We start from the raw sequence: 15078 nt of genomic DNA on the forward strand, positions 1-15078 counted from the left end.
GAAACTATTTTATGAATATGTTGCACACAGAAGAAGCTATAGATAGTTCATACGATGGTAATGGGTTTTGGCTGAATTTAAAACAAAAAACAGGTTCAATTCGGTGGGCGTAGATCAAGAGAAAAAAGTTTTAATTTATTAATTAACTACAAGTTAAGCAGTTTATTGTACAACGTTGTACCACTTACGATACAATAAAACAGGTTTAATTTAGGGCTCTGTACTTGGATCATGCTTTTTATTGTATTTCAAACTGACATGAATAAATTATAACTTAAAACGAACAGCAAAAACACCATAATAAATATCGTTGGCTGAATTTTATATTAAGAAAAATGCACATTCAATTAAAAGTATTATGGTGTAAACCAAGTGTTAAACTGTGTAAATTTCAAATAAGTAATGTAATAATTTATAGATTCAGAGACCTATTATCATAACTCACAAGGTCCTATTATCATAACATAAATGTAGGTACAGTATATAGTTACCAAGACTATACGTCAAGCCACGCAGACTAACAAAGGTACTGGAACGTTTTGAAATATTCTAGAACAGTATTATTGTTGAAGAGTAATGTAAACTTTTCGACCACAAACGTGTGCAATTTTTTTTATATAATTAAGTAGACTTCCGGCAAACGGTTGATAAATGACCACAGTCGGGTAGAGCAGAGATGTGAGATACGGGAGCGGTCCGGAAGAGAGCCGCGTTCCCAGGCTTAGTGCGGTCCTTATCACTAAGTCTTCGTCCTTTACTGATAACAGTCAGTGTGGGCAGAGTTAACTTATGGAAATGCAAATTGTACTTGCAGGCTTCCACTATCTATTTGAGCCTATGTATCGAATCCGTGAGTCAGTCGTGCTCGATTTAGCTTTTAATTCACTCAATTTGAGAACAAGAAAGCTGTTTTTAACATTAGAATGGGTGATCAAAAACTAATGTCCGAGATGACGTGTGAATGAGTGGAGGAGATCGCAAAAGCAACACTACATTCGCCTCAAAATAAATACATTACATTTCACTCCATATCATAGATGAAATAATCGATCGAACTTCCCTATCGTATGTGTAGAATTCTACCGCCTGGAAGTTGGAGTGTCCAAGTTTTGAACCATCCTGAGAAATGTGAACCACTATCTGCTAAATCATACCCTATTTTAATGATCTAACCCTACTGATCAACCCTTTGTTGGAGGAACCATTTGTATGCAAACCGCTCTTTTTGAATGAATCAAATTTTATTAGCCAGAACTGATTATACAAAGTCAAGTAAAGTAAGTATTAAAACAGGTAGATGTGGAAATGGTGGCAATAACGGATTAATGAAAAAAGAATAAAGAATTGGTTCGTTAAAAATGTTCAACTCTTCTAGTCCAAGACTATTTTTGCAGTTCTGATGGTAATGTTACATCATGCCCTACCATTTATATGCCTGAATTTACCAAAACGGCCAATATTTGGGTAACTACTATACGCTCTGGTACGGTCAGAAACCGGGTTAATTCATCGTGCACGATGAGAGAACTATGTTATCCGTCTTGTTACTGTTGTTCTACGAGAGGATTATAGTGACACCTCAACATCAACTTAAGTTAACCTAACTAAGTTCATGAAACTAATTAATCAAGGCATACCACTCGCCATCTAAATGAAATGGCCTGTTTACAGATCATATCATACTCGTGGTTCTTTCGTAAAAGGTTTTTCAACCACAATGCGTGAATCAAATACAAGACTATTTCATAAACCTAGTTTCGGCGTGACTGGAAATCAAAATTTCGTTTATACAATAGTACAAATGGAAAATTTCAATAGCAAGATTTGGTTTGAATGTGAATGAATTGAGCATAATCCCAATTTGTAATTGAAAGAAAAATTGTCCACTGCTGAGACATACTCATTTTGACTGCCCTTAAATTCAAAACCATTCGTTCAACTAAGTTCTAAGAAGTCCTAGATGTTAGTTACTGAACTTCGCATTGCTGTCAAGCTCCAGAGCCTCAAATACAAGGTCATCACGACAACAGCCATAAACAAGAGCGTAAGTATTCCAAATCAATCAGTGTAGATCGATGGCACCCAGAGCGAGCTGGATCCAAGTCACGATCCCGTGGCTGGAACACAGCGTGCATTGTTTAGTGCCTACGATTGCCGGCGTGACCTCACGTCTTCGTTGCCATCACCACTTCCTGGAAGTAAACAAAAACAGGTGTTCGCCAATTCAGACGGCTCACATGGTCAGTACGTAGTGTCTGCTGTGGCTACGATGCCGCTGTTGACACGTCAGCTGTCAGTTACATACTTGTTGTTTACACGACCCGCGAGAAGCGTGGTGACACGCGTGTTCACAACGCTGATTAACCCAAACTGTCGACATTGCTTGATACAAAAACTAGGGTTTAGACATCGTATATTGTAATAACCACTGAATAATACCCCTGTCTCAATTTAATAAGGTTATCCACCATATAAGTATACACATAAAGTTCGTATTGCCAGTTCACGAAGTAAAACCTATTTCAGCTGAAAATACCAGTGGCCATTTTGATGGTAACCCCATAAGAACAATGTTAAACATAAATATAACAGCAGTTTTAGTCCAATAAAATGAGATGTCTCATTTAAAAGATATGATTAATACGAATCCAAACACGTTTTATGTTTTAGATATTTAAAAATTTTTCCAGAAATATGTCTTAATTTGTTTGTACTTTATAATTTTTAAATGATTAGAAATTGGATGCGAATTAAAAAAATCTTTTAATATTATAAGAATATTTAGAAACTAGATCTCTCCAATAATTTAATGGAAAAATAAGGGCGTAAAAGTATTTGAAGTTTAACATTGTTCTTATTAGTTAAAACTCCAGGTAGCTTTTTTACAGCCGGCTCTTATACCGGCTTATATTGTGTTTTCATTTTTCTGAAATAATACTCAATATTTCTTTAATACAACATTATCCGAATATACGTTTACTAAGACATTGTTAGAGATTTGAAAGCGGGTAAAGTCAATTCGAAAATTTGAAATAACACGTTTATTTGGTAGCGGTAAAGTATTATATATTTTCTCAAGTTTTACGTTATCTGAACCGTATGTACAAATTACGCTAAAACAGTCATCAGATTTGAATGATGAATATTACGTGTTGCAGGAAGCAGTGACGAGGGAGAAGGAGACACGGGCCACAGCGAGCACGACGAGCTGGGCGACATGAGGGTCAAGGACCAAGAAGACGAGGGGATAGACCTCAAGGATGAGCCGAGCACGCCGGAGCTGGAAGCGAAGGATCCTACCAGAGACTTCCTCTTACCGCCCGAGCTAGAGCTGAGGACCTACGGGGTCTGGGCGAGACAAACCATCCCCAGAGGGACGAGGTTCGGGCCCTACCTGGGCAAGTGGACCACGGAGCGGCCCTCAGACCCTCAAGCCTTCTGGGAGGTGAGTACGGCAATCTGTCTACACCTTAGTGTTCCTTGTAATGCTGCAGCGTTTTGAAGGCGCAACACCTGTGGTAGACTTGGTCCCTACATCCTAACACATGCCAGAAATACACAAGTGCTTAATCTTAAACTACCTTCGTCTTTAATGATTTTTTAAATATTAGACATTGTTGATTATAATATATGGAATGTAAATTCGGCTATAATAAACCATGGATGTTTTAGCTTTTAGAACATTAATCATCAAAGATAATCCAAATTAAATTTAGTACAATCCAAAAAGACGCATAACTGAAGTTAGTACTTAGGTAAATAAACGGAATTTGATAGTGTTGTGCTATAATTATTAAATGGTACTTTCTATGTCGTGCCGTGGGATCGCTGAACTATATTTCTTTTTTCACTAGTCATTTTTAAGCAGTTAAAGAAACATACCTATACAATGTTCTCACTGTATTCAATAAGGATTCAGTATACAATATATATATATATATATATATATATATATATATATATATATTAAAAAACCCCGCGGCCTTTACGATCCCCGGGCTCTTCAAAACGTTAAAATTTATATTACTGTGTCTATATTCTGTCTGAGATTCTCGAAATGTACAAAGTAAGGCTGAAAAGCAAATCTCTTATAGAAAAAGTTAAAAACAGTATCTTCTATTTTCAAACATTGGGAACGATTCCATAGGAAGAGGGTATGGACACTATAATTTTGAAATAACCCCATGATTAGTTAAGAGTCCTTAAATATTCTAAAAACTTAGATCCTGGATGAAAATTGTAACGTTTTGAAGAATCCGGGGATCCTAAAGACCGCGGGGTTTTCATCCAGTGTCCAGTGGACGGGAACCTGCCGGAGTCCGAGAGCCAGAAGACGCAATAGTAGAACTACCAATACCGAATGTATCATTATGTAAAATTCACTACAATATGATAATAGTAGTATTCTAAATTAACTTATTGGTAGATTGCCCAAACGACACAAATTGGCACGTGAAGGTTCGGTATTCCACAAAATTGTGGAACCAGTGACACTGTGACTACAAACGGTAACGGCTAGAGCTGACACCCAGTTGCCGTGACCGCCCACGACCGCCCGGGATTAACCGCAGCACCTTTGATCTCAGCCAGTCAGTTTTTGCGGCGACAATTGAGTTCGTTGCGGGATGTCACGAGCAGTCGTTACCTCCCGCTCTCTGTACGCGGCCTCGGCCTCGGCCACCTCTAATAGCCACCACCCGCAGAAACACTTGCTGACATCACGTTTTCCATCTATTGATACAGAAAATCGCTCCTTTTAAGTGATCAAGTGGGGGTTCAGGGGATTAAGAGGAATATATTCACCGCAGTTTTGTTGATTCCGAGTCACTGGAAGCTAGACAACTGAGAACAGAAATGAGATTTTTATTTCGGGTTTTAGTAGAGCGTTAGCGAAGCCTTTTCCTTGAAGGGCTGACAAATGTTTCATTTCTGTCTATCTGTCTGTATATTTGCACGACATTCGATGAGTAACTGACATTTTGAGCCTTATTACTATTCAGCCAATATCAAGTTCGATAATGGATAGGTGTTAGCGAAAACTGTTACATTACTCCTATGAGTAATTCAGAGTAGAGTAATTTGACATTGTAACATGTGACAGTAACACGTGTCGCCGAACTATCCGCTAGATATCTGTAGAGATGGTTTTATGTAGAATATTGTGCATGAAACTTCAATTTGTACTCACGGATTAGGGTGACACTTCTGGTTTGAGACGGCTGTAAACATATTTCCTTTTATGATTGCTTGTTTGTATTTAACTATCCACACGAAATCTCAAGCTTTAAATGAGTTATAGACTTTAAAATTTTCATGCTTATTCAGCGAAGCCTGTTGCAAGTTGATACATGGTCTGGTGTACATCTAACTTCTATTATGGAAATTTTTAGAATGGTGCTGATATTTTTATAATCTATTCACCACTTTTAAATAGATTTCTCAAAAGTACGAAAAACAGTTGTAACATTATCTAAAATTTTGACATCAATACCGGTCTCCAAATTTCTATCTTCAATAATTGGGTATTATAAATTCAAATCTCGGTGAAAATTTTCATCTTGTGAATATCTTCCAATGTGGAGTTTATGTGATACAAGATGTATTGGTAGGGACCGAGCCGAGAGGGGGCTGATGTATTTTTCAAGGCGGGAGCCGCGCCACATCGACCAGCGGCAGTGCGCGTGCGAATAGTACCGCCAAAAGCGCAACTGTCCCTCACTGTCCGTGTACCTAGCCACTGTACTGGCCCGCGCCGCGCACACTGCTGTATGTACAGTACAGGCACATCAAACACGGCCCTTGATTAGCTCCATTGTCCCACCACACAGACAATAGATTTGGCCGACCAATTGGCTCACCTAATCATTTGATTTGTTTGGTGTTTGGTTTCAACGGCGCACCGAATCTTCACCCTTTTCACGGGGTTAGTCGGTTAGTGGATGAGTTACCATTGTGATTTCTGATCGCGGAGATGGAATAATTGCGAGTTCCAACAAGTTTGCACTTCATCGGGTTCATTCAGGGGAATGGATTGTTTGCTTGGCCATCGCGCATTGCTTGCTAATAGCTTTTCCAAAACATTGTGAATGCTACACAGTCTATGTTTTATTGGTGACTGGTCGCTTCAAAAAGAAAAGCCAAATGTGACGTTAATGCGTATTACTTATTATTATTTGAATTCGGTAATACGTCTCGTGTATTTAATATTTAGTTTTAAATTAAAAGAAAATCAGTAAATATTTGAACCTTTATTTGTTTTTACAATTTTCTGGCCCCATAGATGGCTTAAACAGACATGGCGTTTTAAGGTGAAACACGATAAGTAGGTATAAATCAACAGAAAAATGAAATCTATGATAGTCTATTATACTTAAATTTAAAAATCGTTATAGAGTAAACGCAATCAAGTGCGAAATTTGTGAAATAAAATTTGGTCCACTTAATATACTAACATGGATCTCAACTTGATGCACACTTATTTTGAATTCGTTGAAAAGTCAAAGTTTCCGAAATTTACTCATTTAGTTAATAAAATATACTAAAAAAAAGAATCAAAAACGTCTTCTAGTCTCAAATCTCCTTGATGAAAGAAGATCGTAAAATTTAATATTCCTATCTAAATTGCTGTCCAAATAAAAATTCATTAATCGATTGCCTCAATGGGTTTTTTACATATATGAAAATAACGAATATAGTATTGGTAAAAATATTTCACGTTGATATTTTTTCTTGGCGATATCCCAGCACAGACTCTCACAGATCAATTCGCTGAACGGGCAGTGACTTGTTTGTCCAGTGGGCAATAATTAATTGGTCATCTTGCCCAGTATTTGAGGCACGGAACACAATGGTGAGCAAGCATTGTGCCCCTGTTGACCCGCCTAGATAATATTAGCAGTATCTGCTACTTAATTATACAGGTGCAATTTGACGGCTTTTGTGTCCTCTACACTGCGGACCCACCGCACCGTATTAACTATTTAACTTCCGACCGTCCGTGCAGTGCATTATAAATCGTCCTTACATCCCCTTCCCTTCCCACCCGAGGCATCCCCTGTCTTCCAGATTGTTAACCGGTGCAGATACAATAGCATTCAACAAAGGAATTTTGTGAAATAATTACCAATGATTTCATATTGTGTAAACAAAATATAGTTTGTATCATATTATAGTGTATCTGTTCTAAGAGTCCACAAATGTTTTTTTGTAAAACGTATTTATTTCAAAGTTAACGTTCCAACATTTGAACAAACGAAACATAATTTTATGATGAGCGGCCCCAGTATTCCCATTAATGGTACATTAGGAGCTTTCAGAAGTTAGTGACGTACAATGTATTTTGGAAATAATGGAACGAGTGTTGTAAAGAGCATTTATAGGAAAAACTAAAGTATTTTACACCTCAGCCTAAATTTGAATTGCTTATTATTTCTGAATAATCAGAATATTCTGAATAAGTCATTGTTTTGAGAAACAACAATCACGCGCTCATATGTAGATAACGCATGTATTAGTATCCATTCAGGTATAGAAAGCAAACCCATAAACAACACTTAAGAGTTCATTTTTACATCTAACTTCCAAAGATGCTCCAGGTAATCAAATCTAAGCCAAAGTTGGAATGATAATAAAATGACATTTCAACGATAAGGGATGAAGTTTTGATAAAACAGAAGTAGAATAAGTGTTAAGTTTGATTAAACTTAGGTTTTAAATCACTCTACATTCATAATATTAATTATTATTTCATTAAATTTTAATATACGACGTAGAAAATGCTATGTAGAAAATATTGGTACATAACGTTACAGCACATACTTTTACTTGCCAATGTACGCTTAAAACTTTATATATTTCTCGAAAGCTTCGTTACATCTTTATTTTCTAAAATTATTTTTCAACGTCCATGATATATTTACGATTTAAAATACTTTAGAAGTAAAATTTAACAGTGCAGTATTAACATACATAATGTTACAATGGACTATAGTTTAAACTTTACTACTAACATATTTGACTATTGTATCGCTGACCAATAATGAATCTAAATTAGAGTAACGGCTGCGACAGCATCACGGTCTGGACCGGAATCACGACTGTAATAATAACATGCAGTTAGTCACTGACGGGCTGGCGGGATCACCGCGTCACATTAGGCGACCATTAACTGATTATGACAAACGGGCCCATCCGAATAGCTACAAATTGGAGTCATATATAACCCGGAGTATAGAAATTAAGTATGCCGAGTGTAAGGGTGCGGAAGAGGTCGGGGTGATATTGAGGCCGAAGCCAGCTGGCGCTTGACGTACGACCTCTGGACCGCTGGCCGCTGTCCAGTTCTTGTCCTCGACAGCAGCGTCATCTGTCTGGCCCATTTCGCTTTTCGTCATTCGGCCCTCTGTCCTAAATCCATCCTGTACGAAAATATTTCCTTCTTTACTTATGATGAGTTCCAATGTTGTCCAGTTTCGATCCAAGCTATTCCTGCAACATGGCTCTCTCTTATTACATCGGCCTCTGTTGTCATACCAGTGTACTCGACCTCATTCCCGTTGAATCTCTAAACATTTTGTGATTTCTTATATTAAAGCACTTTCGCATCACTAAGCTTTAGTAAGCTAGAGTATCTTTTGCAAAACTTAATCAGTCTATAGATTATTTGAATTTCCATCTGGTTTTAATATGTTCTCGAGATAAATTTTTAAATTTTGGACAAAATTCTAAGTAATTTTTTGGCATGTTAGTAAAATGGCTCTGATGAGAATATTAATTTTAGTTAATTGGTACGAGTAATTTAATTAATAAATTAATAGAGAAACGAACAAAGCGAGTACTTTAGACATTTTCTTTATTATACATGTCTACTTGCCACCTCTAGTCACCATAACAAGCCTTTCATTTCATACCATTGGTAAGAAACAGTAATGCTTAAATAGAAAAGATTAAAAGGATACACTCATTCATTCTACACACCACCATTATCTTATTTTTGACTACGGCTACGTCCGTGGTCTAATTAAACTTCCTCAATGCACCATACTGGATCTAACTGATCCTTTTACATTAGAAGAGCTGGTATCTGCAAGGTGTAATGCGTCAAATGTTGTGTCTGATTTAGGAAAATTTAGATAGTGTTTTCACATTAGCCCACTCGTGTTTGAAGGACCATACTCAGACTGTCATGATTGTCAGTTACCGCCACTACAGTAGGAGTCACGTCAAGAGGACAATGGCTGTATAATTGTGAGCGGTCCAGTTTATGTTGTTGAGGACAAACAGAGAGAAAGAGACCAGGTGAAGATGGCCTGCGGTGCGAAGGGTGACTTTAGGGGGTGTCGGTGGTTGCATGGGGAGGTCAGATGAGTGACAGGACTATTGTTGGACCTGCGGGTTGCGCCAACGGCCACCACTCACCTCTGACCCGGAGAAAAAGTCATCCAAGGAACCGCTTCCGGGTGGGAACAAAGACTAGATTAGATTACAGTGTGAAATATTCGGGTGTATGATCCGGGGACTTCACTTCCAGAGAGGTCCTGGAGTGGTGTGAATGGTGCTTACACGGGATATCATGCTTGGAGTAAGTGGTCTCATCTAGTTCCTTCTTTACAATTAGCTAACGTTAGTGGCTAGAAACAATTAAAACTGCCTAAAACATATACAATATATATAAATACTTTAATTTCTTAAAAATATAGGAATTTTATAGTTTTTATTATAAACATGTATTTTAATTATAACGTTACAGGCTACTTACCTTTTCGGTTTGAAGTTAGTGTCACTGTCTATCAACTATCTGTCTATATTATTAAATGGATTTCTTGTTTCTTGTATGGTCATTCAGGTTATCTAAAACTATTCTTTGTACTTATTTAGTATCAACTTTAAAGCAGTTACACTCTCAGTGTTCGACAATAGGGTATTTTGTTTAGTAAACAACTGATTACAAACACATACCTGTGTTGCTCAGAAAGTATTTCTCAATTCACTAACCAAGTTCATATAGGCTTATTTTCGTATGATGGGTTTTTCTCATTGTTATTAATTGAGGCAGTTAGTTTGAAATAGAATCAAATCGCCCTAAAAAAATAGAACTTAGTAATTCCAAAACACTTTCACTTCACTAAAAATAGCAAATTAATTTTCACAGCCCTCTTTTATAACAAAAACGAAATAATAATTTATATTATCCACCTCCCTTAACTACCATGCTGCCGGTTTATTTCTTATACATTTGCAAGCATATTGGTAAATGTGTATTGAATATATATCCGTAAACTAAAACTCATAAATTATTCTCACAAAATTTTTACCATTTCGTTATTTATTTTTCTTATTTATAAACAGTTTTTAGTTTATAAACTTATGACAGATAGTTTTGAAACAAATTTCATTACATTTTTCTTTATACTTATTACTGTAAAATTTTCTTTTGCGTTATGATGCATTATCAAAAATATGTAAAATTCAAAATCAGCCTGGAATCTGATTAGAAATCGCACAGTTACCAAACTATATAAAACAATAGCCATGAGAGAGGGTACAAACAAGTCAGACCCAGGGGACACAAACGAGCCGTGTCGAGCTAAGACGCTGTTTACATACAAGCCTACTCGATAGGATGAGCCACTTGTGGCTTGGGGAGAACTGTTTGTGGCCTCACTCGAACACCTTGCTCTGACATTCAACATTGTGTGGCCTCCCTGGAGTGTTGTCTCAGTACGAGAGGGAGGGATGAGCCGGCAACAGACACCCTTGCTCGCCTCACCCTCCTGCATGTGATACAAGATTAACGAGATGTTACGACAATGAGTATTTAGCAGTCCTCCCTCTCCTGGAGAGCCAATTCTTCTCCCGGGAACAAATCGCTCGTTTATGCCCCGTCTATGTTTCAATAAGACCTAATCACTTTCGCATTTGTCACTGCTGCGAGCGTGTGCCGCGGAGGATGCTTTATGATCGAGAGATAAGCATTATCACATTGACAATTTTAATATTGGTGCATATGATTATAATTCAGTGCCGTTCATTTCTCTTCTCGAAGGACCTAATACATTGTAAATTAACCCCCCCTAGATTATTTTAGTAATTTCAAGTGTTGGTTGGCTTCTCTTTCAGAGCCACCAAGTTCTATAACTAAGATCCAGTATGACGAAGATAAAGGTCCCTTTATATTATATTTTTGTATACTATTTGTTTCAAAGTTTGAAGTATCTTCATATTTAAAATCCCCTAAAAACTACTAAAAATTTAATAAAAACAGGGCACAACAAATTAAGTACATCTAACATTATTACAACAATTGTTATTAAAATGAAAACAGGATTTAGGACTTTTGACAACTTTATGTGTTCAAAGATAGAACATCAAACATGGTTAGATAAGTGGTATTGATATTATTTAATTGATATTAATATTTAATTTGTTTGAATAATAATAAATTTTCGTAGAAAATTCTTTTTAGTTTCAAATCTTTGTTATAGATATATAGTTAACAAAGATATATATATATTATAGTGCTGGTCCCTTTTAAAAATGAATGTTCAACTAAGGATGTGTAACCTCTATTTGGCTAAGACATTTTTACAGCTCTTGCAATTTTCTTTTGTACGTTTTCTTTCTGTTTGACAGTTTGTCAGGTATAGTTCTGACTCACGACTTTACCACAAGATCAAATTATGTAAGACAATATGTAAAGGCAGATTTATAGAAATCTATATAATTCAATTCCTACAGGGGCGCGTACTATTATGTACATCAGGCATTCTCTATTTACACACCTCGACAGATCAATACAGTCGGTAAAAATGAAAATGTTTATTATAATCTATTAACATGATAATGAAAATGTTTGATCGTTCACTTAAACTTTTGGTAAGGTAAATAATGTTTATCCTCTAGTAAAAGTAGATAACTTTTAACGAGATAAAACCTACGTAGTACAAGTCCCGGTTAATAAGAGTTTGAGAACAAATAAAGTGAAGAAAAAACACGGAAAAACTTAAACAATCCCGATCGCGTCCTCAGAAGCCTGCAAAATCCTCTTGAAAGTTGGAGAAGCCGAGCTATTAAGTTGGCGGTGATTTTTCATCGTTACGAAGATTAAATCAGTCGTGAGCTCCTTCGGCGGCAGCCAGATGGCGGTGAGGGCAACAAATTCAAAAAGCGAGGGCGCTTCGCGCGAAATGGCGCGTGAAACTACGGGTTATTTTAAGGGCCGATATTAGAGGGTTTGGAAACAATACAGGGCCGACCTCTTCGGTAGCCCGGCACTCGCAGATGGTTCAATTGTCCACTTCGCTCGCGAGCATGTAGGCTATTGATACTGTTACAAATCATTGTTGTGAACTTGCCATTCAAACCCGCGATTATGTCATTTACCCTTGTTGTTGCCCTTTCATTCAGCATTTCATCGGCGCATTCAATGTTTTCATTGTTTCAGAACGAACCGCATTAGTGCCCTTGTTGAAAGACACTGTTTTAAACCACAAATGCTCGTTATTTAATGTTTCTACTGTCTAGTGCTCCCGTGTACGTACAGCTCGTGTTTTTGTGTTAAGCCAAACTGGTAATTTTTTATTTCATTTTATGTGTGTTTGTAGTTAAATATATTCACGTATAACTGGTACAAATAATCTGAAAATAACTAAAAATGCTGTCGTAAAATTCACATCACATCTTATTGTTTTCAATATCGATTTCAAAGAAATTAATTATACTTGTTACTAATGGATTTAAAAAATCTATCCAGAAATCCAGTATGTATAGATAATGTATACACGAGTGTGATAATGGAAATTAGAAGACTTCATGTTATGGAACATTCAGTAGTCTACAGCTTTCTACGAATTAAGGCCGCAAACTGTGGTGAAGCTGTAACAGACTCCGCTCCCAGATTACTGTACGGGTTTCGGGAAGCCCAACTGTCGAAGCGGGAGCAGGCAAGGTGTCTCTCTACGTGGCAGTAGTTCCACACAAACACTTTGGACTGGTATTTAATTAAATTGTCGACCGAGAATAATCTCGTGGGCTAAGCGGGCTATTGTGGTCCAAGTAATCAAAGTTGGGCGGCACGGGCGGCCATTGTGGGTGACGGTCACGTGAGTCAGCTTGGCTGTGGGGTAAATACAGTACATTGTCTTGCCCCGTCGCCGACACTCGCCCGGACAGTGTGTTGTCAACCTTTAGGCATAGAGGTGATACATTACCTCATGGCATCAGTATCATGTTTGGTCTCTTAATCAAGAAGCACAGAGGTTAGAACTTGCCAACTTTAAAATCTAGTTATAGACTTCTAGATTAAAAAAGGTTCAAATATTCCTATTCGGTTTTTAATCAACGAGAGAATAGGTGAGTCAATGAACAAGGCTCTTACAGGCTAGAGGTTTGTAAAGCCTAGGTGCAGCTATTAGGCGGGTCAAGTAATCGACGTCTGATTAGGTTGTTCCCCAAAAATGTACTGCATAGTTTGAGAACACAATAAATAAGTCTATTAACGGCCTTTCAAAATTCAAAGTACATTGGGAACTACGATAAAATGCTTCTTTAATAATATTTTGGTTAGTGCACTTGTTTGTAAATATGTTCTTATTAACATTGACAAAAACGCAAAGAAAAATACTGAAATTTTGATTATATATTATTTTAATAAATATTAGTCTTAGTATTTAAATAATTTCGTTATAACGTGGCAGGGAGGAGTAAAAACCCTTGTTTATAGGGGTTTCATATATATGTACATACATATGTTACATTACTAGCCAAAATATTCTCCAGTAAAGTCTTACTGTGTCATGGAAACTCGTTTACACGCTAACAAGAACTCGAATTGAGGAATTGAAGTGATGCAGACCTACGACGAGGTGAGAATTACACGTGGAAAGGAGGTTTACCGGAAAGAAGCTGAAGACATTGATCGCTCCAAGATCGATCCGGGACTGAAGTTGGTCCAAGAGAAAGAAAGAGAGCGGGAGAGACACAGAAGGGGAGAGGAGAAAGAAGTTGTCTTATCAGTTGTTGGTTAATGGATCGCCCAAGTTGGTCCAATCACTGGACGGTTAATTGAAACTTTTAATGTGCCGGCAATCACGCACCGATGTTCGGCCGTCTATCACCTCACGGCTGGGGGGAGGGGGAGATTAGACGAACTTCCAGCTTCTTCGTCTGACACAAGTTGTTTGTTATATTACTTATTGCAGTGGAAATGTGTTAGAGAAAATCTCATGTGCGCGTGGATTCTCAACAAATTTACAATTTATACTGAAATTGTATGACGAATCCATGTTGAAAAGGATTTTTGAAATAATCTACTTTAAGAAAGAGAACAATTTTCAACATCTAAACAGTATTTCCAACAATCTCCTAGTTCATAAAAGTTGGTTTTCAACTTACAATTCATTCTTGACTAGATAATTTGAAAGGGAAATAATTCCGGAGCCGAGAGCTGATTTATTGTGTAAGCACACAGCCTACAGTTTCCTTCAACTAAGGGAGACATTTTCTATAAGACAGAAGTCAATCATCAGCCGCGGTAGTAATTTGTAGAGGTCGAAATGGAACAGTATCAAAAGGGTTAAAAATATAAGACGATGTTTTTTACATATTATATTTTTCCTGGCTTTAATGATTTAAAACTAAACATACGATACGAAAATTAAAGCTATGAAAGTTTTAGCTAACCATATATCCACTCTGAAAGTGACGATTTTTAGTCTCTTTATCCATTTCTCGAACGTTGTTACTACTATTGTTCATGTACCAAGTGGACGTTTTAAGTGTGTCAAGATAGGAAAGTATAATCTAAGCAAAATATTATTATTCAAGTTTATAGTCCTTTTGGTGACGTCCCACTAAAACCTCAAAGAAAATAGCATGGCTGATGTCCTATTTCTTTCTTAGAAAAAGTTCCTTTATTGATTTCCATAAAAACAGTGTTATGTGCTTATAGGTACACGCCCTTACCTAAAACATAAAACATGTTCCTTTACGGAACGTGACATTTCGAAACTAGAGTCTTATTTCTTTTTCAAGAGAGGCTTAAAACATAAGATAAACGCTCAGAAATTAAACTTAAATAAT

General features: G+C 36.9%; 1 protein-coding gene across 2 annotated transcripts in view; it reads left to right on the forward strand.

Moving 5' to 3' along the window:
- LOC124362441 (histone-lysine N-methyltransferase PRDM16-like) overlaps positions 1–15078 on the forward strand; it is a 196960-nt gene that overhangs the window by 129197 nt on the left and 52685 nt on the right. For both annotated transcript variants that reach the window (XM_046816949.1, XM_046816950.1), the window contains exon 2: positions 3159–3445. In XM_046816949.1, the coding sequence (XP_046672905.1) occupies positions 3159–3445 (287 nt within the window). The remainder of the gene's footprint in view (positions 1–3158; positions 3446–15078) is intronic.

This window comes from Homalodisca vitripennis, chromosome 5 (assembly GCF_021130785.1).
Source record: "Homalodisca vitripennis isolate AUS2020 chromosome 5, UT_GWSS_2.1, whole genome shotgun sequence".
In the NCBI taxonomy this organism is placed as follows: Eukaryota; Metazoa; Arthropoda; class Insecta; order Hemiptera; family Cicadellidae; genus Homalodisca; species Homalodisca vitripennis.